The 27,537-nt window shown below is 43.4% G+C and overlaps 2 protein-coding genes across 7 annotated transcripts in view; both read left to right on the top strand.

The window, feature by feature from the left end:
• Positions 1-1,943: 1,943 nt before the first annotated feature.
• Positions 1,944-16,479, top strand: fybb (FYN binding protein b). Of its 4 annotated transcripts, none has more exons than XM_042058714.1 (19): positions 1,944-2,134; positions 8,143-9,088; positions 10,453-10,588; positions 11,049-11,119; positions 11,475-11,497; positions 11,905-11,951; positions 12,208-12,331; positions 12,855-13,014; positions 13,277-13,400; positions 13,707-13,726; positions 13,828-13,897; positions 14,018-14,098; positions 14,513-14,553; positions 14,738-14,798; positions 14,896-14,989; positions 15,117-15,279; positions 15,438-15,471; positions 15,634-15,665; positions 15,861-16,479. In XM_042058714.1, exons 1-19 carry the CDS (start codon positions 2,132-2,134, stop codon positions 15,881-15,883), a joined length of 2,253 nt encoding a protein of 750 aa, XP_041914648.1. In that variant the 5' UTR covers positions 1,944-2,131; the 3' UTR covers positions 15,884-16,479. The 4 variants fall into 4 exon arrangements, 3 of the variants coding, with proteins under 3 accessions (XP_041914648.1, XP_041914647.1, XP_041914649.1); XM_042058713.1 differs by lacking the exon at positions 1,944-2,134 and adding an exon at positions 6,814-6,925; XM_042058715.1 differs by lacking the exons at positions 1,944-2,134; positions 14,018-14,098 and adding an exon at positions 6,814-6,925.
• A 239-nt stretch (positions 16,480-16,718) lies between these two features.
• Positions 16,719-27,537, top strand: part of rictorb (RPTOR independent companion of MTOR, complex 2b) — a 49,542-nt gene continuing 38,723 nt past the window's right edge. For all 3 annotated transcript variants that reach the window (XM_042058711.1, XM_042058712.1, XM_042058710.1), the window contains exons 1-5: positions 16,719-16,796; positions 16,923-16,970; positions 21,397-21,494; positions 25,179-25,243; positions 26,191-26,322. In XM_042058711.1, the coding sequence (XP_041914645.1) occupies positions 16,748-16,796; positions 16,923-16,970; positions 21,397-21,494; positions 25,179-25,243; positions 26,191-26,322 (392 nt within the window). In that variant the 5' untranslated portion in view covers positions 16,719-16,747. The remainder of the gene's footprint in view (positions 16,797-16,922; positions 16,971-21,396; positions 21,495-25,178; positions 25,244-26,190; positions 26,323-27,537) is intronic.

Raw genomic sequence — 27,537 nt, 5'->3', positions numbered from 1 at the left:
CTTACAGAGGAAACGGAACACGAAACAGTCTGAGGCTAAGCACTATAAATAGACTTCAGGTAAGTTATTGTGTGCCTGTTCAAGTGTGTACTTGTGCATTGAGTACATGTGTACAGTTCTGTGTTTGCCCCTTTACTCCCCATATCTAAAACCTATCAGATAATTATTTTCAGTGGGCCAATGAAAATATGACCACCAACATACATACCTGCATGCCTCTTTTGCAAGCAATGGAAGGGGCATGCAGAGACATTGAGTTGGGTCAGTTCAAGGGTGGAAATGGCATGCAAGGAGATATTTTCCAGTAATTGTTTTTTTCTTTTTACTTTCGTTTTGTTGCCACATTTTTATTTGTTTAGAGTACATTCACTTACAGTATTGTATTGATAAGTGTGGTTCTATTCCCTAGTATTGTATTGATAAGTGTGGTTCTATTCACTTACAGTATTGTATTGATAAGTGTGGTTCTATTCTCTAGTATTGTATTGATAAGTGTGGTTCTATTCACTTACAGTATTGTATTGATAAGTGTGGTTCTATTCCCTGTATTAATAAGTGTGGTTCTATTCCCTAGTATTGTATTAATACGTGTGGTTCTATTCACTTACAGTATTGTATTGATAAGTGTGATTCTATTTTTCTTTATTTAGAATGTTTGTTTTTTGTTTACTTTTGTTTGATTACTGCAGAAATTCTACTTTTGAATTTCACAGAAGTCTGAGAAAATGACAAGATAGTGCATGTGTGTATGGTTCTGTTGCAATAATTTTTAGAAAGGGTTGTTGTGTGTTCAATGATTCATTTTGGCAGATGTGAGCTGTTTATCTCTAAGTGTTATGTCTTATTTGTGTAGAGTTTTGACATAATGTGCCTAATTCTGCAAAAAGTGTAAGCAATAGGCAAAAACTGTATACAGAATGACTTCATTTCAGCATTGTTCAAATGTATTTGTAATGAACAGGTCAGCAAATGTCTGGAGCTTTGCCATTACTGCACACTGAGTGGCCTAGCCATGTATAAAGTTATAGGAAATGAAATATTTTCATATAGGATTCATGCAGCTGGACTGTTCTGGATTAAGAGTCTAGACCATATTTGACTGCCCTGGTGCCTGTGTCTGTGTGTGTATGTGTGTGTGTATGTGTGTGTGTATGTGTGTGTGTGCGTGTGTCTGTGTGTGCGTGTGTATGTGTGTGTGTGTCTGTCTGTCTGTCTGTGTCTGTGTGTATGTGTGTGGAGTAAGCATATGTCTTCTACACGTGTGGTAATATATCAAACTTAAAAAAAAGTGAAGGACACAGACTGAAGGAAATGTTATTTCAGTGTATTGAAGCAAAAATGATTTGAAAAGGCTTTGTTTGAAGTATGTTTGCTTGGAAACAGCTTTTTAGTATCCAAATGAATAACCTACTTTGTGTGCTCTACACCATCTCACTGCTGCGTCTAAAATACTCGTCCTTTTCACTTCACTTGAGTCCTCTTAGTTCCTTAGCACCTCTTACGATGTGTTTATACAACTGCATAGCAATTCATTGTGAATTGCAGTGGTGTCTGTGGGAGCAAGGGAGTCTGGAAACAGCACACAGGCAGGGCAAGGGAGTCGGGAAACAGCACACAGGCAGGGCAAGGGAGTCGGGGAACAGCACACAGGCAGGGCAAGGGAGTCGGGAAACAGCACACAGGCAGGGCAAGGGAGTCGGGGAACAGCACACAGGCAGGGCAAGGGAGTCGGGGAACAGCACACAGGCAGGGCAAGGGAGTCGGGGAACAGCACACAGGCAGGGCAAGGGAGTCGGGAAACAGCACACAGGCAGGGCTCTTTGCGAGCTCCAAAGAGATGGAAATGGTAGAACGGCAGGCAGGGAATAAGCAAATACGGGAGATGAAGCAACTGATAGAGCTTCCTGTAATGACAGTTCACCACATAGGGGAAGTAGGCAGAGAAGACAGGCAATAAGGTCACTCGCATTCACGTCCATCCACTCTCTCTCACACAGACACACACATACACACAAACACACAGCTGCTTACAGAAGGGCTACACAGGCAACACAGTTTCTCGGGTAAAATTGTACATTGGTATCTGTCAGCCCATGTAGAGGCTGGGTAGGATCCTGTGAGCTCTCCCCTCATGGTGAGTACGGCACCTCTATGTTCTTCACAGCTTTTAGCAAGCCATGGATTGTGTGTGTGTGTGTGTGTCTATGTGAGTGTGTGCTTCAAACAAGGCTTTTGCTCTAGGCAGATGAGCAATACATGGGTTATTTTACCTTCATCAAATGACCTTTCTTAGTTTGCTGATATGGTGCTGTGGTCTTCACCTTTCACCAGATGACATATCCTCTATAGCCATGATCCATGTCCATGTTATAAAGTGATTCAGACAAAAAAGTCTTAGGGCATTCAGAGTCTCGGTATTTGTTTTACCAGAAACAAACAGGATTTCACAAAAAGTGTTCATATTCATATGTAATATACTGTGTACCAGAGAGATAACTACTAGTATATTTTGAAGTTGTGTTTTATATCTATGTTTAACTACTATCTGTATGTATCCATTTGTACTCTTTAATGAAATGAGTGAAGATATTATGTCATCTTTTGGTTCCTCAGCATATCATTGACAGTTTAACATCTATATGTCTATGTTTTAGAGAACTGCTAGTTTTGGTCTCCTGTTCCCAGGGCTTGAAAACGAAATTATTTTTCAAACGTTCCGTTCCGAACGGTTCAGGTAGGCCTATGTTTAACGTTTTCGTTCTTGCATGTGTTCCGCCACCAACATATCGGTCCTGAACCGGTTCGGAACGCAAAATATCGTTCGTTCTTAAAGTTCCGGCAGTGTTTGGCGGGCCTATCAAGTCTATTTTTGTGAACTTTACCTTAGAATAGACGTACTCATTATTTCCCCTTGATTTAGCCTATACCGTAGCTATGCCCAAAAATAATAAATCACAGGCGGCATCCAAAAACATTCAGATGGGCTATCCATCCCATAGCCTACAGACTTACTGTAAGCCTAACCTATGCCTATAAATAATTTCTTATCAAAAATATTTCTGGATACGTGCTAAACTCCTTACCTGGTTTTATCCATATGGATTTCTTCAAAGGCTTGTGCTATAATTTCCAACCTGTCTGTTGCTGACAAGGCCTATCTCAAATTCCCCGTTTAACTCTTCTACATAGAATAGGCTATAATTGCGCAAACATTTCAAATCCCGACTTTAAAACGACAAGGCGTGGACAGGCAAAATAGACTATTACGCATAGGCTACAAACAATTTCCAAATAAGTTTCAGTAGCCTACGCTACGAGCTGGCCTAAGATCCGAAGTGGCAGACGGATAGGTAGGCCTAGTTGGCTACATAGCGGCTTGTTAGCTCACATTGTAGTGTATATGCGGGCTTGTTTTTCGCACAACCGGAAATAGTCTCCCTGACATAGGATATGCTTTTGTGAAATTTTATAAAATATATAGAGAACGAAAAAAAAACGTTATTAACCGGTTTTGTGGATTTCAGAATAACGTTTCTGTTCCAGAACAGTTGAAGACCATTTTGTTTTCGTTTCCGTTTCTGCTCCTCGTAAAATTCCGTAAAATTCCGTTCGTTTTCGGTTTTCGTTTTCGTTCCTTGAACCGGTTCGGAGCCCTGCCTGTTCCCTACCAAATACCACAATGCCAGAATGAACTACAGAGGCTACCATTACAGACAGTGGATTTGTACCATATCTATTTTCTTAATGCGTCTTTTCACATGTTACATCTTGAAGTACCTGTTAAACGTCCTCCTCGATGAAGGCTATTGACCTCCGGTTTCCAAAATATTGTAAATCTCTGGGAGGACAATTGAGGGCCTCTTTGAATAATGGCTGGGAGCATTCTTTGCCATCTTCTGTTTGGTAGCAACTAGCAACATTAAAAATGCAAAGTGCCACTGGAACAGTCACACCACCCAATAAGGGAACTTTTTTGACCCCAATTTGCATGGCATATAAAGGCACCTATTCATTAGTGATATTATTTCCCTGTTAATGCGAGTCAGTCAAACACCTGAAATGTGTAACGCAATGCTTTGTCATTTTGTTTTTGGTGTAGTGATACTGTGGGAGAACACAACTAACAACTTAACAAACCAACTTCCTCTGTGATGACTTCACAAGTCTCATGCTAAACCAGAAAGTGTCACAAAGTTATCTAAAGACAGTCCTGTATTTAAAAGCACAGCAGCCACAGCATGATTAATGACTGTGGCCTTCACCAAAGAGGGGAGAGGTGGGGGTGGGTGGGAGGGTGGTAACGGGCAGCCATTTCTCCCGTTTTCTGTGCTTAGCTGGACTTTGAAATGTCAGCAGCACAGTTAGTTCCTCACTGTTGGACCTCTGACATAAGAATGCTTGTGCTGGGGCCTTATCAGTGTTTCCTGGTGATGGGCCCGCCCTGCCTCAAACAGCCCTTCATCTGAGCTGGGCAGCGCAGACGCACCTGTTGGCGCAGTGTACTATAGTGTTGAGCCATGTGAGAATGTGTTCACATTCTATTGCTGATAAACAGCGTTTGTTTATACCATGACAACATTTGCATGCTCATGCTGGACATTCAGCTGCAGCTTTCAACTGCAGGATTTCTTTATTGACTAATTTCATAAAGTTTCAGCTGTTCAAGTCACATAAAGCAGGAGACCATCTCTCCAGACATATTTATTCTTTTTTCTTTCTTTCTTTCTTTCTTTCTTTCTTTCTTTCTTTCTTTCTTATTCAGTTCACTGTGTATTCAGCCTCCTGGTATAATTTATTTCTTATTTTATTTACAGCCCCAAATCAGAAAAAGTTGGGACATTGTGTAAAATGTGAATAAAAACAGAATGTAATAACCTGCAAATCTATTAAACTCGTATTTAGTTGCAAAAAGGACACAGACAACATATAACATGTTGAAAATGACAAATTTGACTATTTCATGGAAATATTATGTTCATTTTAAATTTGATACCAGCAACATATGTTTCAAAAAAGTTGGGACAGGCCTGGGTAACATAATCCTGGAAAAGTTGTATAATGATGAAGGAATGTTTCACAACTAGGGTAACTGGCAACACTATTGGGTATGGAAAAGAGCATCACAGAGAGGCAGGGTCTCTTATAAGTAAAGATAGATAGATAGAGATAGATAGATACTTTATTGATCCCCAAGGGGAAATTCAAGATGTAGGGGTATTCATCACTCTGTGTAAACCTGTGTGCACAACTGATGAAACAATGTAATTTTAATGCTTCTTAACATGAAATTGTGAAGTATTTGGGGAGTTTATCATCTACAGGACATAATATTATTAAAACATTTAGAGAATCCAGAGAAATCTTCGCAAACAAGGGAAAGAGCTGAAAAACAAATTGGATGGCCGTGGTCCTTTGGACCTCAGATGGCACTGCATCAAAACCAGACCTGTTTCCAGACCTGTCATTGTATGGGCTCAGAACAACCACTGAAAACCAAAATTCTAACAGCCAAAACAGCCAAAATTGTATTGAGACATTATACAGAAAATACCGCCATCTTATCTGGGCCTGATTGTACCTGAGAGGTAACATGGAAAAAGGTGCTGCGGTTAAACTATGTGTGTGCCATTCTTTTTGGTAATCATGGACTCATCTGGGCTAAAGAGGAGAGGGCCAATCCAACTATCCAACTTTTTAGTTCTCAGTTCCCAGAAATCTGATATGCTTGCCATATCTATGCGATCACGGGTTCGCGAGTAATTCAAACGAGAGTAATGGGTGCGCAGGTGAACGCAGAGAAGTATAGACTGTAAATATGATGCAATTTGATTTAATTTCATGATTTTTTTTAATTTTCATACTTGATCGTACAGACAAGTGCGTAGTCTCTTTGGAAAGCCCCACTTCTTCTCTGTCATAAAATAAAGGTTTTATCGCGGAGCAATGTAACAGAGAAGAAAGGTGTGTTTTTTGACGCACTTTGCGTCAATCGGGTTCTAAGGGTTAAACAGTATTTCTCCATGGAGGAAGAGTCCAGATGCTAAAATGACCTGTCTGCAGTCCAGATTTGTCAAATTAGGTGCATCATGGAATGAAAAACATGACTAAGAAAACCCCATACTGTTGAGCAACTGAAATCCTATATCGGGGAGTAATGGGACAACATTTCATTCTCCTCAGTTCCTAAACATTAACAGAATTTTGTTAAATGAAGAGGTGAAACAGTCCCTGTCCCGACTTTTTTTAAAACATGTTGCTGGTATCAAATTCAAAATTAACATATTATTTTCCATGAAATAGCCCAAATTTTCATTTTCAACATTTGATATTTCCTTTTTGCTGCTAAATATGGGTTTATAAGACTTGTATATTATCACATTCTGTTTTTATTCACATTTTACACAACGGCCCAACTATTTCTGATTTGGGGTTGTATTTAACCAATGCATTTCTTTATTAATCATATACAGAAGTTATAGAGGCGGTAGTGCTATACAGTTTTTGTCTGTTGATTGTTGGTAGGGTTTTTAATTCAGAGAACAAATCTACATTTTGATTAACTATGGTGGCATGTGGGAAATACAAGTGTGTTTGTTATAATATTTATAGGATAATATTTAAAAATCGTACACATTGTTTAAGAAAAGTAGAATTTCATGTGAATTTATTTTAAAGCTGAATGGAATATCCACCCAGTCTGATGCCCTACACTGTGCCTGGGGTTTTCACTTGATAGACAAGGAACAAAGTATGAGACAAGTATTTATTGGCCCAGGCAAAAACTTCCTGTTTTACAAAGTAGGTTGTAGAGACTTCCTGTATACAGACCAGTCATGCGGGGTCCAGAGCAGACAACTGTAGCCTAGATTTACTCTATAGAGTCAGAACTCTTCACATGGACTACTGTATGTCAGAAGTAGATAAGGTAAGAATCTTCAGAAGTGTTACTCTTCAAGAGTAATGCATTGCAAAAATCATTGCGGAACAACAATTTTGCGCGAGATAATCTTACTGGACGCAATGTTGACTCTGTGTCAAACATTTACTTTAAGAATTTTCCAGCACATCAAACGCTGAGTTAGACCTGCAGACCACACTCAAACGCATTGCACACACTTTGATCTCACACAGACAAAGACATTGTCCTGCTCTGAAGTGTGAGAAAGGTGATGCTAATTATAACCGATTATGTCAGAGACAGTGGGTCACAGAGGGGAAAATCTTAAGATATTACTACTATGTTACAGGTACTATGTTATTGTTTACAAAACAACTTGTCACTTAATAATTCATTTCTTGGTTCTCTGTGTCATGGTTCTCTACCCTGGAAATCCAGAGTTCTCGCGAAAGCACAAATTGAATTTTCTCTGCGAGACACTCTGGCAATGAGTAACGATGCACGTTACTTTTACTCCTTGCATCGCGAGGAACCAATCACATCGGTGTATCTGATATAGGCGGGTTTAACAGATGACGACAGCGCTGCAACGAATCAGTCAGTAAACATTGGTCGTAGTGTTATCCAATTGTGTGCAGTGAAATTTTCAAATGCATACTTGGTGACGCTCCTCAAGTTGGGCCATTTTCATTATTCGTGGCCAGACCCTTAATCTTTCTAGATTACTAGGGTCTGGATTTTCCAGGCTAATGGTTCTCAATGATACTATAAGTTTATTTTCATGGTACTAACCACATAAGGCCCATTCACACCAAGAACGATAACAATAACTATAACTATAACCATAACGATAAAAGCGTTCACACTGAACAACGATAAACAAAGTCTCTCATTGTGTTAATAAATGTGAGGGCTAAAATTCGATGGGTTCTGATTGGTTATTAGCATTTTATCGCTGTGAAAATCGCTCTGAAAGTGATCCCCAACGATATCGTTCTTCATGTCGTTATCGTTATAGTTTATGTGTGAACGTCGTCATTCATATTAACGAGAACGATATTTATTTATAGTTATCGTTATCGTTATCGTTTTTGGTGTGAATGGGCCTTTATTACTGAACTGTCAAGTGAAGTGCTAGTGCTACTGTCATAGTGTAGAGCAACACGGACACTGACCACAAGTCAACCACTAACACCTCTTGCTCACTCTTTTGTTGTTTTGTTTGTTTGTCTATATGTCATCAGGACAACAAGACAGATGTGAGGGCCATAATGGCTCGCTTCAACACAGGGACGTCCCCCGGTGACAGTGACGGTAAACCAGCGCCTGGGAGTCGGCCAAAAGTCCCCGTGCACCCCACGGTATCGTCGGGGCCCCCCATCAATGCTAAGAAACCGGTGCTGGAGGGCAGCCTGTCGGGCAGTGCGGCTTCCTCCACCGCGGTGCCCAAGCCCAACTTCCTGAAAAGCACGGCGTCCACCAGCAGCGCCCCGGAGATGCGCGAGTCGCCCAGGCCCAAAGCACTGGCCAGCCGCTTTGAGGCGGCCCAGGAGAACACCAGTGCTAAGCCGAGCTTCGTCAAACAGTTTCCTCCCAGGCCCAAGCCTGGCGACGGCTTCCAGGACAGTGAGCCAAAGAGCCCCTTCCACAAGCAGCCTCTGCAGAAGCCGCCACTGGGTATAGCAGCAACAACAATGGTGGCTGACCACAAGCTGCCGACGCCGAAGCCTCCCCCTGCAGTCACTAAGCCACCATGGCTCAAAGACACCCTCAAGTCCGAGGACAGCGGCGCCACCCCGAGCCCACCAAAACTACTCCTCACACAAAAGCCCAAGAGCAGCCTCAATCAGTTCCGGCAGCAATTAGAGGTCTCTGGACCGCCAAAGCCCTTGGGAGTGCGCGCTGCTCAGAACATGTTCAACAGGGGGGAAGCCAAGGTGGAGGATGGGGGGATTGGTGAATCAGCAGTCGGTTCCAAACCCAAACCCCCTCTCACCATCCAGAAACCAGCCCTCACCAAGAAGCTGAGTGGCCCTGGGGGGCTACTAGTCAGCGATGATCCCTCAGCCCCCAAAAGGAACCCTTTGCCCAATATTTTCGCCCTAGGGAGTGCCCCGGCTAAACCCAACAGACCCCCAAATGTCAACCTGGACAAGTTCAGTAACGGCATGGCAGTGCCCATGGCGGATGGTAAGTTCTAAAAACATTCTACAAATGTTACACCACATGATTATTCTCATGATGAAAATAACAGTAGCTCAACCATTCACACATTAGCTTCAATGCAGAAAAGATTAATGCAAATAAACTCATAATTAACTGAAAGAATGAAAGCATTAAGGATTTTTGGTCTCTTGCTAAACAGATCAAAACTATCTAAGAGGCATGTAAAATGCCAAAAACTTCACAGATGAGACTGTTTTTGGCAATTTAACACGGTGGTCTGCCCTGCTTTGCTCAATGGCCGGGACAACTATTGGGATGATAAATTGGGAATTTATCTATTCTTCAAGTGACCTTATATATATACCTTATATATAGCATTATAATTTAGAAGACTATACCAAAAATAGTAAAAAGTTTCCTCAAAAAGTGGTATATTGCATACTACATACTGCTGCTTTCAGGCAATTAGGTAATTTGCATCTTTCTTAAACAAACCAAAGCCAACCAGAATTTGTATCTGTGCTGCTGAAGTCATTTATACCCTGGGTTTTATTTTCAGTGTCAAACTACCCCCCCCCCCCCCCCCCATCCCCCACCCCCCGGACATCACACCACTGGTGTTTGTGGTTCTTTGACTTACTGCTTCTCTCTTGTTGACATATATTTTGCAGGTGTGACTCTGCACTGTGTAGACTCAATGCATTACTTGCTTCTTTTTCGAGCGATGACATCCTGAGTGAAAAGAAATGGGATAGTTGACAGGCTTAGTGTGTACAATCGCTCGGTTGTCAACATTTCAGAATTTTATGCAGAAAGAGAAATGCTGAGCAAGAGGGGGTGAAATAGCCCAACTTCCTGTATCAACACATTCAACTTCCCATTCAGGTTTCTCCTTTTTCTGTTTGCTGAAGTTTACTGAGAAAAAATCGAGAAGCTTTTCACTAAATGGGAACCAACATGGAGGAAAGGTTTCATTTTAGGGCCCTGGCACTTTGCTGAGACTAAAAAAAAAAAAAAAAAAAAACGAAACCTGAACAAACACCTGCTTCAACCTATGACAGCTGTTACATGACATTAATAACTATGCGTCAAGTCTCTGCACCATAATTCTTGATTTGTTGAATCAAGGAAGGTTTGCCCAAAGAATACAGTATGGTATGGGCCCTAATTTGAACGCAAAGTGCAAAGTCTTTTAACTAAAGCTATATTTCAATAACAAGGCAAAATCTATTTGTTACTTTAATACCATGACAAAGGTTGTCATCAGTGGGTTAAGTCAGTGTTCCCACATGCCACACAACAGCTTTACTAAAACACTAACACAAACACTAACACGACAACAGATACTTTCCTTGTTGCCTGACTTATTGCGCTTTGCACACTATCAGAAATCCGCCCTCCGGCTCCTGTGCTCAAGAAAAGCGGCCCCCCTCCTCCACCGGCTGCCCACCCCAGCAGCACCTCCTCTGGGCCAACACCCCCTGCCCTTCCCCCCTGTCTGCCCCCAAGACCTCCAGGAGCCATGTGAGTAGCCAGCAGCGCTGGCCACTGGGGCTAGAGGGAGTGGCCTCAGCAGCAGTTATGCAGTTGGTCATAATAATCTGATGTTTGAGATTAGTTTAACTGGTCAGTTTTGGATCGAGTTTGAAACTTTACAGTGTTTGTTTCTTTCGCAGTTGAAAAAATAGTTGAGACATGTCTAGTTTTAACTGCTGAGTGGATAAAGGGTTAGGGTTAATAATAATAATGATATATTTTTTATGGATTCACATGACTTATGGTATCTTCAGTGCACAGATAAATAACTGTTAGGTCAGAATCTGACCATCTGTACAATTGCCATCTGCCAGCTGTGTAACCTCCAACTTATGTGTGGAGTCTACTTTGTTTTCCATATTTACACACAAATGTTGTAATGCCATATGGCCACTCATAAAATGTGACATTACTTCAAATAAGCTGTTACCACACTATTCACGTGCAGAACACAGCCTGGGTCAGATGACAACTATGATGATCTTGGGTCCATGAATCCCCCACCACTCCCAGCTGGAGGTGATCTCCCTTTTTTCTGGAACATGCTAACTGTGATCCTGAGCCTAGTGATTACTATCATCCCTACAGTATATCCTCAGTTTAAGCATTGCATTTCATTGTTTCACTTTTTTTGTGACATTTATAGATAAATCAAGTGAAATTTATTGTAATCTGAAAGTGAAATGTAAAATCAAATGTGATTTATTTGAAAGGCCTTTGTTTAAATCAGAACTATATATAACGTATAAAATTGGGCCAAGGAAGTCCCCAAAAAGCACCATGCCTTACTGTGCAAGACTAGGTTAAATGAAGACAACTAAACTGGACATCTGAAAGGGCAAGTTTAGCTTACATTGTGTCTTTCTTCCTGCAGGACACCCGGGTCAACGACATGAGGTAAGACAGAGACCAGTGTAGCCTACTCTGACGGGAACTTGTTAATGTCTTAATTCAGTACACCACAAACTCTGTGGGGAATTTCTTACTTTAGTGTGGCTGACACAAGGGTTTAAAAAAGGATTTTATCGTATGTAAATCCTGTTCTGATGTAAAGGTCTTCTTGTACTACCCCTGCACTGGTAGTTTTTAAGGAAAATAGTTTACCAACTATAAATTCACTCATTTCCCTTTAGTGTTGTGTAACAAGTTTTAATGGTCTATATTACTTTCACTTTCACTTAATAACAATGTTGCTTTTTCATTTTCTGTGTTGTTACTTTCGCTATGTTTTGTTACTTTCCAACTATTTTATCATCCATAATATGACAGTGTAACCTCTTCTCTGTGACCTTCTCTTTGAGCAGGACAGTGAAAGTGAGGAGGAGATGTATGAGGATCTTGATGACAAATGGTAGGTCATTTTCTCCATGGGGTTTCAAGGCAAAAAGGAAGTGTACTATGAAAATAACTATTGCCAAATGCTGCCATCTGTTGGGCACAATGTGTGTAATGTATTTCAGAATTAATCAAACTGCTGTGTCAGAGATTAAATATTCAACATTTGATTTAGTGATAATTACACAGATATTTTATATTCAGAGAGGTCAAAGTGCTCCTGAGAGACAATACAAAACCTAATGGCAACTGTTTTTCCCTCTTCTTTACAGGGTGCAAATGGAAAAGGAACAAGAGAAGAAGAAAGAGAAGGAGGATAAGAAACGAATTGAACAAGAAAAGAAAGAACAGAAAGAGCGTGAACGAAAAGAAAACGATGCTAGGAAGAAATTCAAGGTGAATTTGTAAAGCAGACATGTGCTTGGACTGTCATTTGCAATGAGTCCAATATGCACCATTTCCATATAGCACAAGACAAAGAGCCCCTTCCACAAGCATCCAAACAAACAAGCTAAATATTTCGGTCACACTTTACTTGACAGTATTGACATAAGAGTGACATGACACTGTCATGAACCTGTCATGAACGTGTCATAAACAAGTCATAAACGTTTATGACATAACGCTTCTGTTATTAAGTGACATTCGGTTTTTGTCATAACAAGTTATGGTTAGGGTTAGGATTAGGGTTAGGTTGAGGGTTACAGTTAGGGTTAGGATTAGGGTTAGGGTTCATGTGTCATGACAGTGTCATGTGTTCATGATAGTGTCATGTCCCTCTTATGTCAATACTGTCAAGTAAAGTGTAAATATTTCTTTGTGTAACAAGCTCCTTGGAAACTATAGTGCAGCTATGTATATATAATTGTGTCTTTTATGTGTTGCTTTGATACATTTTTTTTGTCTTTGTGTGATACAGCTGACAGGTCCGGTGCAAATCATCCATAAAGCCAAAGCAAGAGTAGACTGCAAAGGTGGAAAGACTGAGCTCACCTTGAAGCAGGGAGAATCCATCGACATCATCCGCATTGGGGACAATCCTGAAGGCCGTTGGCTTGCCAGGAGTCAAGATGGCTCCTGTGAGTGTCCATCAGTACAGAGGGCGTAGGGGGCATGGTGGGGAAAGTGTCCAACTGTCCATAGAAAGATATGCGAACGGTCACGAAAACAAAACACCAAGACCCAACAAAATATGCACACATCCAAAGCACACACACATCCATAAGGCTGATATGTAAACCTTATATCCTATAACCTTATAACCGTATACCTTATCGACTTGACTTGATCTGTGAAATCATCGTAAAGGTACTAACCATTCTCTTCTACTTTATACTGCAGATGGCTATGTGAGAACAGATTCAGTGGACATTGACTTCCAGAGTTTAAAACAAATTCCTGGTCAAATGATTGATGATGATCCAGAGGTGTATGATGACATTGGCGCACAGCATGACACTGGCAGGTAAAGAGGCACATACAAATAGACTATGGAACCCTGCACAAAACAAACTGGTTCAATACCAGTAACTGCTTCAAGGCAGATGATGCATAGTGTGGGGGGTCTAGAATATGTACTGTAATAGTGCCTACAGTAAATTAGGGCTGCACAATTAATCGCAATATCTGTCAGAAATCTGTCTGACATCTGTTCCAAAATGGTGCAGCCCTAGAATAAATTCAATAAAAGAAATTAATGAAATGAAGTCATGCAAGTGAAATTGGATGAAAAAGGATGTAAAAAGTGAAAGATCTTTGTTTTCCTTTTCAGTGGAATCAATGGTCAAGGAGGTGAGTGCAAGACTTGCATTTAGTAAAATGACCTGCAGGGAAAACTTCCAGTAAAATATGTTATATCATGAAATATTAATGTGACTCTTGTTCTTCTCAAGTCATCTTACCACCTCCACCTGGAGAAGATGGGGAAATATATGACGATTTGGATGATCCCAGTTTTATTAGGTGAGAGCATTTATGTTTGTTAGTGTGTGTGTGTGTGTGTGTGTGTGTGTGTGTGTGTGTGTGTGTGTGTTTGTGTCATGTGGATAATTCTTCTAACTCCACCAACATCCTCTTCTGAAGCCCTGATCCACAGGACGTCAAGTCCCCTCCCAAGCGCGGTTTCCTTCAGATGTTCTTCAGAGCCCCAGGCCATAATACTGAGTAATATCCACAGTAGTAAGATGGATCAGGACGATATACAGTTACTAATTTCTAACCCCTTGCCTCTAATATTAACTATCCTAATTATTCATTGAAAAGTACTAATTCCAATTCACCAATCAATTAATCAATTAACTACCCATAAATACTGAGGCTAATCAACTGTGCATGAGACGGTATGGGTTTTTTCTCTAATCCCTGACTTTAATGAATAATTGTTTTATTAGGCCTGGTTTTCTCCAGTTATGCAATTGTTTCCTAACACAATGCATGATTTTACCTATTAAATATCACAATATATCTGCATGACATGTTCAAACAATCAAACCATCAGACTCCACGTTCGATTGATATCCTGGACAGGTTTGATATTGGTGACATTAAATCATGATTTCCCCTTTTGGTATTTTTCAGTGTGCCGCCTCCTCCACAGTTTACCCCAGATGTCAACGCCGGTAATTTCTCTTTCCCACCTTTTACTCATGTCTGTCTTTCACCCATAACAGGGTCCTAATTTAAATGCAGGCAAAGTGCAAAGTCTAAAGTGTAACTAAAGTTAATTTAATAATGTGGCAAAATGTATTTGATGACAAATGAATGACTTTTCCTCCCCTCTGTCTTTCTCCTCATCAACCCTAGACGAGGAGATTTATGATGATGTGGACTCACAAGGCTTCCCTCCCCCTCCTCCCATCAGCAGGTCAGTGCATCTCTTAACTGCAAATATGTATATGCATACTGTCTTTGTGTGTGTGTGTGTGTTCTCCTTCAATATCATGCATTATTGTTTCTGTCAGTTTGCCTAAATTTAAGCCGAAGAATGAAGACAAGGATCCCAAGAAGCAGAAGAAATTAGAAAAGGAGGAAAAGGATTTCAGGAAGAAGTTCAAAGTAAGTTTGAGCTGAAACACACAGACACTTAGTTTTTAGCAGTCAGTGATGTGGGGCCTGTGTGTGTCATATCACTTCAAGATGGAGCACATTACACAATCAAAAATGTTTCCATTTCTGCTTGCAGTTTGAGGGTGATATCAACACTCTCTACCAAGTGAGCATCCTCCCCTCCCTGTCTTGCAAAAAGTGGGGAGGCAAGGACTTGCCTTTAACACCTGGAGAAACCCTGGATGTCATCATAAAAGCTCAGGACAATAAACTTGTTTGTAGGAACTCAGAGGGCAAGTGTAAGTAGAGATATTATCACATTTTATCTCATATTACCAACTTAGCAATTTATCTCTTATATATTTGTGACTCTTTGCCATTGTGGAATAATAAAGTTCACCTTGACCTTGATCTTTATGTGCATGTGTTTTTTTTGTTTGTTTGTTTGTTTTTGCAGTTGGATACGTTTCAGTCAGCCATATTGTTGTAGAGTAAGTGCCACGCAAAGCCGCCTTCATTTTTAATGATAGGGCACATGCACATTGAAATACTATCTGTTTTCACACACACACACACACACACACACACTCATACACACAGAAAGAGATTTGATACAAAATAATTTAACAATTTTTTTCTATTTTGCTACACAGAGATGCTGATATTTATGATGACATTGGGGATGGTACGTTTGAACTGTCTAGTTAAATACAAATGTGATGTAGGCCTATTTCATGAAAGTGACAGCTATAAATATTTCTGTCAAATTTTAAATAATACTGTTATTAACAAGTAAATTTTAGGTTTCACTACTACAGTTAATAGGCCAATTAGTCAACTTACTGACCTGCCTTGCACGCTCTTTCTCATTCATTTCCAGAGTGTATCTATGACAATGACTAATGGACACCATGTTGTGCCAGAGTGCACGCATCCACTCAAGAGTTCAGCTATGTTTTTTTTTTTTTTACTATTTGCGCTGTGCTTATTTATTGGTTGTGTCTAACAAGATAATTGTTTGTCATTTTGTATCATTTGTCCAATGAGGGTCACAGTGAAGGGTCGATGTACTGTATTTTTAAATAACATATTTTTTCTTGTTCATTCTGTGGTTTGGGACAGGCCTACTTAGCTTATTTTTCCATGACAAGGCTACCTGTAAAATGTAGGCTATAGTGAATTCATGTTGTGTCAGTGGTCTAAATGAGGGTTTTACTATTTGAAGACCTGCATCTTTTGATGAAATCAAACCATTTATTTGCATGTAAAAAATCGACATTGGCATAGGCATTATACATTACAAATGTAATTATTACACACCATAGGCCTACTCTTTAAATGCCTTTCTTCACAGAGTTGGCCCTGACGTTTGCTATGTGTAGCCTAAGCAACTACTGAACAGGGCATCTTTTGCAAACAGCTTTTGCATTTGCCTTCTCTTGTATTAACTTGTACAATGTCGTTTTAAAGATTAAATAAAATAAACTGTCTTTAATTGACCTTGCAGATAAGTCTACTATTTCCTTTATACAAATCAGCTTTGACACAGTAAGCTACCTGTGGCCTGGCCTTTAGCATGAGGTCACGTAAAGCTACAGTTTGATTGTGCTGATACGGAATTCTTTGACACGTGTAAAAAGGACACACACTCACCTCCACTTCTGCAAAATGGCAACAACAGCACTGAGCCAGTCGATGAGTGGGTGGGCGGGGGATCCTCTCGCGACAATTTCCGTTGTTTCCGGTGTTGTGAATGTGTCTGGAAAGATGGCGGTCAGCATCCGAGGCCGTCCTATCCGGAGTATACGGATGCGAGGTAAGACAGATCGGTTTCCATGAGCCACGGGAATCTGTGACTACTGAAAAAATGATGCTTTGTTATTGTGCTTTGTTAGAGCCAAAACGAATTTGGCAGATCATGATGTGTGGTTTGCATTGACAGGACGGAATGACAGCGGGGAGGAAAACGTACCGCTCGATCTCACCAGAGGTAAGGGAGAGAGACAGAAGGAGGGCAACAACTTGTCTAGTACTTGTGAGCTAGCTGAATGATATTATTGAAGTGCGTGTTCATAACTGAAAAATATATAATTGAAACTGAATACATTTAACGTATGGGAAACATTTATATAAAAAGGCGTGGCCCAGCAGAATGTATTACAATGTGAACACTGTTCTCTTTGTGTCGGGTGGTTTCCTTAATGTTTATCTCAAGACAAGCCACATAACATTTGCTACCTGTAAAGCTAACGCGTGTTAGCTTTGAAGAGATGTTAATGTCCAGAAGTTGATGTGAAGTGTGCATGAAAAAAGAATGCCAACCAGAGATTATATTCTGCATGGTGTGCGTGCGTGCATGCCCATCACCTTTTCTCTGAAGCCGTGGTGCACGCACGTTTGTACAAAGTAGTCATCATAGCAAACAAAAATATGGGTTGTTAGTTCAGACTATTGTTACTATCACGAGCGACTGCATGAGTTGCAGTTGACAGCAAATACAAGAGTCTGCGCACTTGTTTTGTGACACCCACATAGGATGGGCATTCCTTTGGTGTAAACACGGACACAGTAGCCTAACGTTAGCGTGTTTGCAACGGGGTAGGGCCGCGCCAGCATTAGTTCCCCGCCGCCAGGGTCAATGCGGGTGGACTGAAAGATCGATAATGGAATACAAATCACAATGGAAACATCAACAATTAACTTAGACAGTCAACTCTTTATGGATTAGCCCAGTTGGGTGTCTGTCTGGCCTAATCATGAATAGAATGGCTGTGAGCACACAGCGCTGTGTCGTGCAGAACGTCCTTTTTGTTTATAGTTTGCCCATTGCCCTCTGAGTGGCCTGCCATCCGTCCCACGTCTTTCATATGATGTGTTTCAGTAGTCTTGACTCCGCTAGTGCAAGTGGTGTTGTGTTCTGTAGAGGAAGGGCGTGGGGAGGTTGAAGTCGAAGAGGAATGCACAGTCCAGTCCAGTGAATGGAGACACTGCAACAAGAAAGACGTGCACAAATTGAGTTGGCAGGGGAATGCGTCTGAGTCAGCTGTGTTGATGAAGATTGCGTCTCTCATGCTTTCTGGTGCCGGAATGCACGATAACAGCCTGTCCACTGCTAACCCCTTCCTCCTCCCAGCCCCCTGGCTACAGGAAGATGTTGATGATCACATCACGTTACAGGAAAGACTATACACATCAATACACGTGCAGAAATTGTGTTCTTTGTTTTTCACTTGAGCAGTGTCAGTCTGAGTCTTGATGTGGTCGTAGTTTTGCATGAGTAACGTTAAGTAATGGCCCAGAATCAACGTGGCTGTGGTAAGCAGCAGATCACCTTTGGCCTTTGTCTCGGCAGGGTTGACCCATGATCTTTGCGTAATTGGTGAACTGCGCTGGACTTGAAGTGACTCACACATCCTGTTTACCAGTTCTTGACAGAACTGTCAAGATGAACACTGAAACAATAGCCCCACGCTCCAATCTCTGTAGGAGAGCATGGTCACTTGGCATTGAATGTCTCATACAATCCAGCTGCTTGAACCTCGTTGTGTGTTGACAGCCAAATATGAGTCACTTTCTCTCTGTGCGTGGCCGGTTGGAGCACAGTTGTTGCTTTTGGATTAGGTGTGAGTGTGTTGACAGTGCTTTGTTCAGTGTTTGAGAATCGTTGGTACTACTCTGAAGTTGGTTCTTCAGAATGGAGGTGCCTTTATTTAGCTGCCCTGATCCATACTGTTGTTGTTTCCAGTTTTGTAAGCTTAGTTCTAATGTGACGTTGTCACGCTCACAGGGCCCCTGTAAGAACACACTGGGGAGTTGAAGTTTGGAAAGTATTGGAAGTATGTGGGTCTTTAAAGTAAGGAAGGTGCATGAATAATCAACTGGTCAAAGTGATGGTTCTCTGGGAAAAATCCTAGAAATCCTCCTAACTGGTCAAAAGAACACTCCACTTAAAGGTGAACAGTTTTCTGGAGAGAGAGTGAGAGTGTGTAACTAGTTCTGTGTAACTAGTTTATGACCAGGGTAATTGGGGGCATCTGATCAACTTGACTGTGCACTGTTGTTTGTGTTGGCTGGCCACTGTGAGGCGCATTACTGAGTGTCTCCCCTACAACAAAGGCCAGTTCAGTCCCCCCCCCCCCCCCCCCCCAATCCCCGACAAAAGGCCCGGCTGGTCAGACAGAGTATAGGGGAGAGATCCTCGTTCCACGTGGTGACATCACTGCATCCTCTCTGTCTCCCTGCAGAGCTGGCCCGGGTCCAGGCAGGAAGCGGCAAGCGAGAGGAGGGGAGGGGACTGTTGACCCCACTTCACCTCTCCTCTCCTTCACTCCATTCACAAAGTCATGCAAGCAACACGCAGCCTGCTTCCGCTTCTGGGTTCAGTGCACCAGAGAGACACACACACACACACACACACACACACACACACACACACACAGAGAGAACATGAATCTACTGTTTCCGTTTGAAGATGATCAAAGAAAGACCCTGAGGGGTATTAAATGAACTTGCGAAGCCCAAAGCTTTAGTGTGTGTGTGTGTGTGTGTGTGTGTGTGTGTGTGTGTGTGTGTGTGTGTGGGGGGGGGCTACTGTAATTGTGTTGCCTCTGTTGCTTACGTCTCCTTCGCGTCTTCCAGGGCTGGTTTGCGTTGGGCTTCTTTGAAACAAGAGCTACCCCAGATTTCCTCTGGAACCTGAGGGAAGCGTTGCACAATTTCCCCGAACCACACATAGACTCGCCGACCTAATTGCATGCGCCTTTGTTGTGCTGGAGCCACTGCTGTTCTGTATAGGGCCTTCACCTAAGACGGGTCCATGTTTCACTGCCCTGCACTGATGCACTAAGAAAGATTATGAATCAGGAGACGTCTGCTTTCTGATGTCAGGCTTGCTAGCTCTCATGCTTTTTCAGACAGTCTCAACGCCAATGAACATCATCTTTTCGGCTCTTTCCATTGACACCAGTGCAAGTCATGCAAACGTTTCAGCAGACACAACTCCACCTCTTGCAAGGTCAACAGTAAGTTCTGGCAAAGTCCTTTTAGGCAAGTCCCTCCACTCGGCAGCCATTTGACAACGCTTTTTGGGCACTCGTCGGGCATCCATTTCGGCAGAAATGCGCGTGCGCAAGGCTTCACGACACCAATCTTGCTCCAGCGGCGAGATCACAACACATGATTGGCACGATGTCTTCACAACACACCATATGATTGGCTCAATGTATTCACATGTCGACGTTTTGCCGAGGAAGGGGTGGGATATGTGTAGACAACGGCCATATTGGCGTGACAAACTAGCCCCATGCATTTCTATGGAGTATTTTTTGAGTGCTGTGTCTCCACATTAGAAGGTCTCTGGTTCTGGTGTCCCATGTGATCATGACACACAAGCACACAGGAGCTGACCTCCTCCCCTGTGCTGTGCATCCTCCCTGATGAGGATGATAGTGGTGGTAGTGATGATGAGGATGGTGATTGACGGATGGCGTGTGACTAACAGCTCAGCTGCTGTTTTCCACTGACCAGTTCCCAGAGGGGAAAAACATCTCAGTCCAAAGTCAGATCTAAAGGTCAGATGGAACGGCTGAGGATTATTTTTATCCTCCCATCAGCAATTTGTTATTGAAATAGTGACATTTTTCTATGCCTGGAGGCTCGTTACTATTTTGAGTGTTTGTTCTTGGGTGCACATTATTTGTTTTATTATCACAAAAATGGGATTATATTGACAAATCTACTGGCACAATAGACTTCCACTACCCAGCATCACAATGCAGTCAGGTGTTTGACACAATGGGAAGTGTGTTTAATGTTACACTGTGCTGTATACTAACTGGGAGTTGTGCATTTTGTGCATGTACATCTGAATTGAGATTGTCTTGTGTTTTTTTTTGGGGGGGGGGGGGGGGGGGCAGCATCAGCAGAGTGCAACCTACCCATTATGTTCACATAAATAGGCATGGCTAAGCAGCGTGCTGTCTTGTGATGTGTTGTCTGGTGTCATTTAATACACTTGTATCCCTTGCTAAGAGCTCCTTTTTAGTTCCTGTGCTTGTTGTTTCATTGGTAGCTAGGCCTGCTCACTGTCTGAAAGGGCTGCTGTTTTGACATGGTGCTCTTATCAGAGCAGAGATGGTGGGAAAGTGACAGAGAGGCACCAAATTCATTAGGATTCTAGAAACATCCACCATTCCTCTCACTGTCAAAATACATGATACATCTCTGTGTACATTCTGCAACTTGTGCTGAAGAGAGCAGAATGCTACAATAGACTCCTGCAAACAAACATACCATTTTTGAATGCTGTTTATAAAGAGAGTCCATTTTATTTGGGATGCTTATAGAAAGTGTTCTGTGTCTTTTTTTTCCAGCCATGACCAGTGTTTAATCTCCATGTCTTTCTTTTGCGCTTCCAGACCCCGCCGACAACCTGCGCGAAATCCTTCAGAATGTGGCGAAGCAGCAAGGCGTCTCCAACATGCGGAAACTGGGCCACCTAAACAACTTCATCAAGGTCTGTCTGTTCTGCAGAGGCACAGAAACACTGTCTGTTCTGCAGAGGCACAGAAACACTGTCTGTTCTGCAGAGGCACAGAAACACTGTCTGTTCTGCAAAGACATAGAAACACTTTCTGTTCTGCAGAGGCATAGAAACACTGGCTTAAGGTTCATGTGAGACAACCGAAATAAATAGCCTTTTTTCCCCATGTCTCAAAGAAGGAGTCCCTGAACTCCTTGAGTTCCAGTTCTTCTAGTGCTGTGTGTGTGTGTGTGTGTGTGAGTGTGTGTGTGTGTGTGTGTGTGTGTGTGTGTGAGAGAGAGAGAGAGAGAGACTAGGGAGAACCTCAAGGGCCAGAAACCAGGCCATTTTCAGAGCGGTCCTCAGGAGAGCGTTTTCTTGGTGCAGTGTGAGCACTGCACCAAAATATCACCCTCCCACCCCCCCACCACTCTCCACAGTGCCCCTCACTAAGAGAGCTGAGCATCAAGCTTTTTATGTAATCATGTTCCTCTCCTCTCATTCCAAATATTTCATTGATGCTTGTGGGGGTTTGAGTGTGGGGAGGGTGGTTTTTCGGGTGGTTATATCACACTATGGAGCGAAGAGAGAGAGAGAGAGAGAGACGATTAATCCACTCGCCTCGCTCCCAGGAGCGTACAACTGTAGTGTGCACTGCGCCACTGCTGAGATGCTCGCTATGCTAACGTGATCTGCGATCTCTTGGCTAAGGCCACTGCTGAGATGCTCGCTATGCTAACGTGATCTGCGATCTCTTGGCTAAGGCCACGGCTGAGATGCTCGCTATGCTAACGTGATCTGCGATCTCTTGGCTAAGGCCACGGCTGAGATGCTCGCTATGCTAACGTGATCTGCGATCTCTTGGCTAAGGCCACTGCTGAGATGCTCGCTATGCTAACGTGATCTGCGATCTCTTGGCTAAGGCCACGGCTGAGATGCTCGCTATGCTAACGTGATCTGCGATCTCTTGGCTAAGGCCACGGCTGAGATGCTCGCTATGCTAACGTGATCTGCGATCTCTTGGCTAAGGCCACGGCTGAGATGCTCGCTATGCTAACGTGATCTGCGATCTCTTGGCTAAGGCCACGGCTGAGAGGCTGGGTAAACAGATGCATTATGGGTCCATGTTGGCCCTGTAAGTAAAGGGTGATTTAACTGGTGTGAGAGGAGATGATGCGGGGCTCTCTCTCTCTCTCTCTCTCTCTCTCTCTCTCAGGGTCCTTCGATGATTGTGAGTGTGAGATTGCAAAGGTGTTTTTGAAAGGGCAAGGAAATAGCCCTGGAAACTTCAACGTGTGCATCAGTGTAGAATGAACGCGTGTCTCATTTGCACTGCCACACATGAGGAGGTAGAGGTGAGCGAGGGAGAGGGAGGTCCTGCTCAGATCACTGAGCACTTCTGTTCGGAGACGAGAGCTCTGGTCCTGTAGTAGTGGCCTGCAGTGAAGAGAAGAGCTCTGGTCCTGTAGTAGTGGCCTGCAGTGAAGAGAAGAGCTCTGGTCCTGTAGTAGTGGCCTGCAGGGGAGACGAGAGCTCTGGTCCTGTAGTAGTGTCCTGCAGGGGAGACGAGAGCTCTGGTCCTGTAGTAGTGGCCTGCAGTGAAGAGAAGAGCTCTGGTCCTGTAGTAGTGGCCTGCAGTGAAGAGAAGAGCTCTGGTCCTGTAGTAGTGGCCTGCAGGGGAGACGAGAGCTCTGGTCCTGTAGTAGTGGCCTGCAGGGGAGACGAGAGCTCTGGTCCTGTAGTAGTGGCCTGCAGGGGAGAGGAGGCCGCTGATGGATGAGTGGAGTGCAGGAGGCCACTGCAGAGGCCAGGCTAACAGAGCTCACTGCTGGCCTCTGCTACTGCATGTCATGGAGGAGAAGGACAGAATACACACACACAAGCTTTTACTGTGTAGGTGCTGCTGTGTTGCCAGATGTGGTAGCATGCAATCCTGTGCATTTCTGGCTGTCATTTTTATGGAATTGTTTGTTGATCATTTAAATGGATGTTGCTGATTAATTTGAATGCTAGACTGAATGAATACTAAAACCATTCAGGAGAGAAGAATGAAATTAGATGAGGCTTATATACTGTATATGGATTGTGTACATATGTGCTCTTCTCAATATGGATATGCATATTTTTATTTCAGCAGGATATTAGTGGTGTAATGGAATGGGAATTCACCTCACTAAATGCAGTTTAAAAGCAACAACCCACACAGTCAGAATTACCATTATAGCTCCCTTCAATTACAAGCTGCGCAGTGTTGTCAGTGGAAGCAGGCATTGTAGCGCGTGCAGTAGTGGTGCTTCTAACTACTCTCCCCGCCCACCATAGGATTATGTTATTGTAGCCACCAGGGCTGGGCTGCGCTGCATTTAGAGGCTGTATTTATAAACGCCGTGTTTTGGTTTGTGCGTGGGCCGAGTTGTGAGTTGTGATTCAGCCTCGGATGGGAAGCTGAGTGTGCCTGAGTGAGCAGCAGCAGCAGAATGAGAGTGTGTGTGTGTGTGTGTGCGCGTGTGTTTGTGCGCGTGTGTGTGCGCCGTGCGCGTGTGTGTGCGTGTTGTTGAGGGATGTGCTAATGCTGGTTAACCTCTCCAGCCGACTCTTACTTCCTGCCCTTGATGCCTCCTGGCATGTACCGCAGCAACACTCCCCTCTGCGCTGCTGCCTTGTCATGGCGGGGAGGCCTCAGTGCCTCACCCTGTGTGCCATAACGGCGGCAAGCCTGAGGTCCCTGGCAGGGCTCACCACGCCGGACAGGTTACAGATGAGAGGTCAGACAAAAAGCGGCACTTGGCCCTCCAGGTTTGGGGGTTGGGCTCAGAGCTAACTACTTTGTCCTAAAGATTTGTTATGGTAACAGCAACCAGCCAACTCTAGTCTGCCTTTTTGAATGTGTCTCCGAAGGAGGGAGAGAGTGAAGGCTGTTGACGCCGGTTTTGTCAGCACATACACTGAGGCATGGTGTCGTGACGGTATTGCGAGCCTCTGTGATGGATGTGGATCTGTATGTGGGTCTCTGGCTGGCTCATGCTCAGTGAGACTAGTTTGGTGGCTCTGTGACTCTCAGCCGTGTGGCATGTGGTGCAGTGATGGCATTGCATGATATGACACATCTCTGTTTAATGGTCCTGCAGCATTTTAAAGGAACACCCCTCCACTGGCTACTTGGCGAACAGATGATCTGCCGTTTTGTCTTTTTTGCCAACTGTTTTAACACCAATAACAATTACAACAACAACAACAATGTCGACAGTAATGTATTTGCACCATTGAATGGAAACTCACATGTTCTCTCGTGTGTTTTTCAAACTATCACCACGTCTTCTCCAATTGGCCAGACACGGAGATGAAAGCAGAAGTGTTAACCATAACTTGTTGTAAAACAAATTGTTGATCAGAGGCCTCAACAAAGACATAGAATTTGAAATGCACCGTTTTTGTCATTGACCCACCTTTTTGTCACATAATTAAAAAAAAATAGATCACATCAATTTAATTTAGGAAAATGAAGTTCAGTGGATTAAAACCTTGGTTAAAATCAACCTGTGAAACACTGACTTGGACAGATTCCACAGATGCAGATCATCCAGAAGAAGCCACACCTGGCCTAATGTTTTTGTGTATTTGTTTGTTTAACGTGTATATTTATGTGAACGTGTTTGTTTCTGTTTATTCTGCCCTCAGCTCCTCTTTAATGTAGGCCACTCCGAGGACAAGTTTGGCTTCACTTATGAAGAAATCATCATCTGGTGAGTCACGACCCAGCTATGCTAGTGTGAGCCTCTCTCTCATCTCCTCCTGCTCTGATGGTCTTGTGTGGCCGAGAGCTCTGGCTGTGGGAAATGATGAAGTGCTCTGTGGTCAACAACACCAGCTGTTTACCCCTTGTGGAATCCTCTGAATGATACTCTTCCTGTTTAATAAGAGAAGTGACACGGGGGCGCTGTGGAGCAAGTGGCTGCAGCGTCTCTAGTTGAGTCCGACCTGCGGTCATTTGCCCATCCCAGCCCATCTCCCTCTCCCACTCGCTTCCTGTCAGTCTTCACTGTCCTATCTCAATAAGGAAGGCAAAGAAGGTTTTAAGGCCCCTAAAGTGAGGGGCAGCCGTGGCCTACTGGTTAGCGCTTCAGACTTGTAACCGGAGGGTTGCCGATTCGAACCCTGACCAGTAGCCGCGGCTGAAGTGCCCTTGAGCAAGGTACCTAACCCCTCACTGCTCCCCGAGCACCGCTGTTGTTGCAGGCAGCTCACTGCGTCGGGATTAGTGTGTGCTTCACCTCACTGTGTGTTCACTGTGTGTGCTGAGTGTGTTTCACTAATTCACGGATTGGGATAAATGCAGAGACCAAATTTCCCTCACGGGATCAAAAGAGTATATATACTTGTACTTAAGAACTACTATATATATATATATACTTGTACTTAATACTAAAGAATAGAAATGTTTTATTACAGACTGGCCTGTTGAATCGTAGCTGCTTTCATTAGCATCGTTGCACCATTGCAGTGACATCCTGGGTTATCTGGTTGTGTGTTGTTTAGACAACAACAAAACAATGTCTCCTGTTGGTCTTGGAAATAACAGACTGTAAACAGGGTGGGTCCAGTGAGGCTGCATACTTGTGTCTGGTTTCATCTTTTGGTTTGATGTCTATGATTATGACCGGTGGCCTGACCCTTTCTATCTCCCCCTCAGCTTGCGGTTGGCCCTGCTGAACGAGGCCAAGGAGGTGCGTGCTGCTGGCCTCCGAGCGCTCCGCTACTTGATCCGAGACACCGCCATCCTCCAGAAGGTCCTGCGTCTGCAGGTGGACTACCTGATCGCCAGGTGAGATGTATAGCCCAACGCCCCAAGCAACACCAGAGGGGTGGAGCTGTGGAGCAAGCAGCAGCATCTCGACTACATTATGATCTAAGTGCTCATGGGGAACAGTGGTTGGACGCTGACCACTGATCATTTCCCAATCCCACCCTGTCTCACTCTCCCACTCATTTCCTGTCAAAGTCACTACCCAACTTTACTACCGGCAAGCATACAGACAGGAAGCCCCAGAAATCTACTGTAAAAGAAAAGGAACACCAGAATGTTTTGCCAGCTTTACTTTGAGGGACACCTCACAGTCTCTCCTAACACGTTCATTTAGAGAAGAGAAACCGTGACTGTGGCTTGTTGATTCAAGCACTGCCGCTGTTAGTTAACATGTCCTAAAAGGAAGGACTGTTTGATATCAGAGCTTGGCAGGAGTTCAGATATCACTTTTGTTATTGCTGCACTTGCCAGTAAAATATCTCACTGCTCATGTGATTGTTGTGGTCTGCTGGTCAGAATCAGCAGCAGTTACTGGCTGCAACTGGACTAATGCTGTTTGAGCAACTACCCCACATAAACAAGAGTGTGCGCATGCGTGCACACTTACACACACACACACACCACTAACACCTCGTGATGTTAATGCCCAGAGAAGAATAGATCAGCTCATGTTAGGATCAGTGAGGCGTGTGTGTGTGTGTGTGTGTGTGTGAGAGAGAGAGAGTGTGAAACAGAGAGGGGGGGGTGCAGATTCTGTACAGAGAAACCTTTAGAGAGGAGTTGTTTTGGGTTCGAGGGAAAGCCCATGAGTGGGAAGGAGGGTAGTAAGAGGCTGAGGAGAGAGATGGAGGACAGAGCGTATTGCCTTTAGCCCAGAGGAATGGAGGTGCTGAGAACGAGCAGAGGGTTGTGTTGTGTGGGGCGTCACTACTATCATCTAACTGCAAGTGCACAGCTGCAGAGCCCCAGCTTACATAGCACTGCATCCACACTGCCTAGCACAGGCTAGCACTTCTTGCCACAGATTAGCATAGCACTGCTTTGTGTAAGGGGCTGTTACACACACACACACACACACACACACACACACACACACACGTTCAAGCACACACACACTTGTTTCTCTAATACATGAGCTTACATCACCTGTTTACCTGTCTGGGAAGAGACTGATTCACTGGGGAACTGTTGGGCGTTGAGTTTATTTACACTCCCGTTGCCCCGGGTTACTTT

The sequence above is a fragment of the Alosa sapidissima genome, chromosome 13 (assembly GCF_018492685.1).
Source record: "Alosa sapidissima isolate fAloSap1 chromosome 13, fAloSap1.pri, whole genome shotgun sequence".
Classification (NCBI taxonomy): domain Eukaryota; kingdom Metazoa; phylum Chordata; class Actinopteri; order Clupeiformes; family Clupeidae; genus Alosa; species Alosa sapidissima.
The sequence above is the reverse complement of the archived record's forward strand: the minus strand, read 5'-3'. Positions and strand labels throughout refer to the sequence as shown.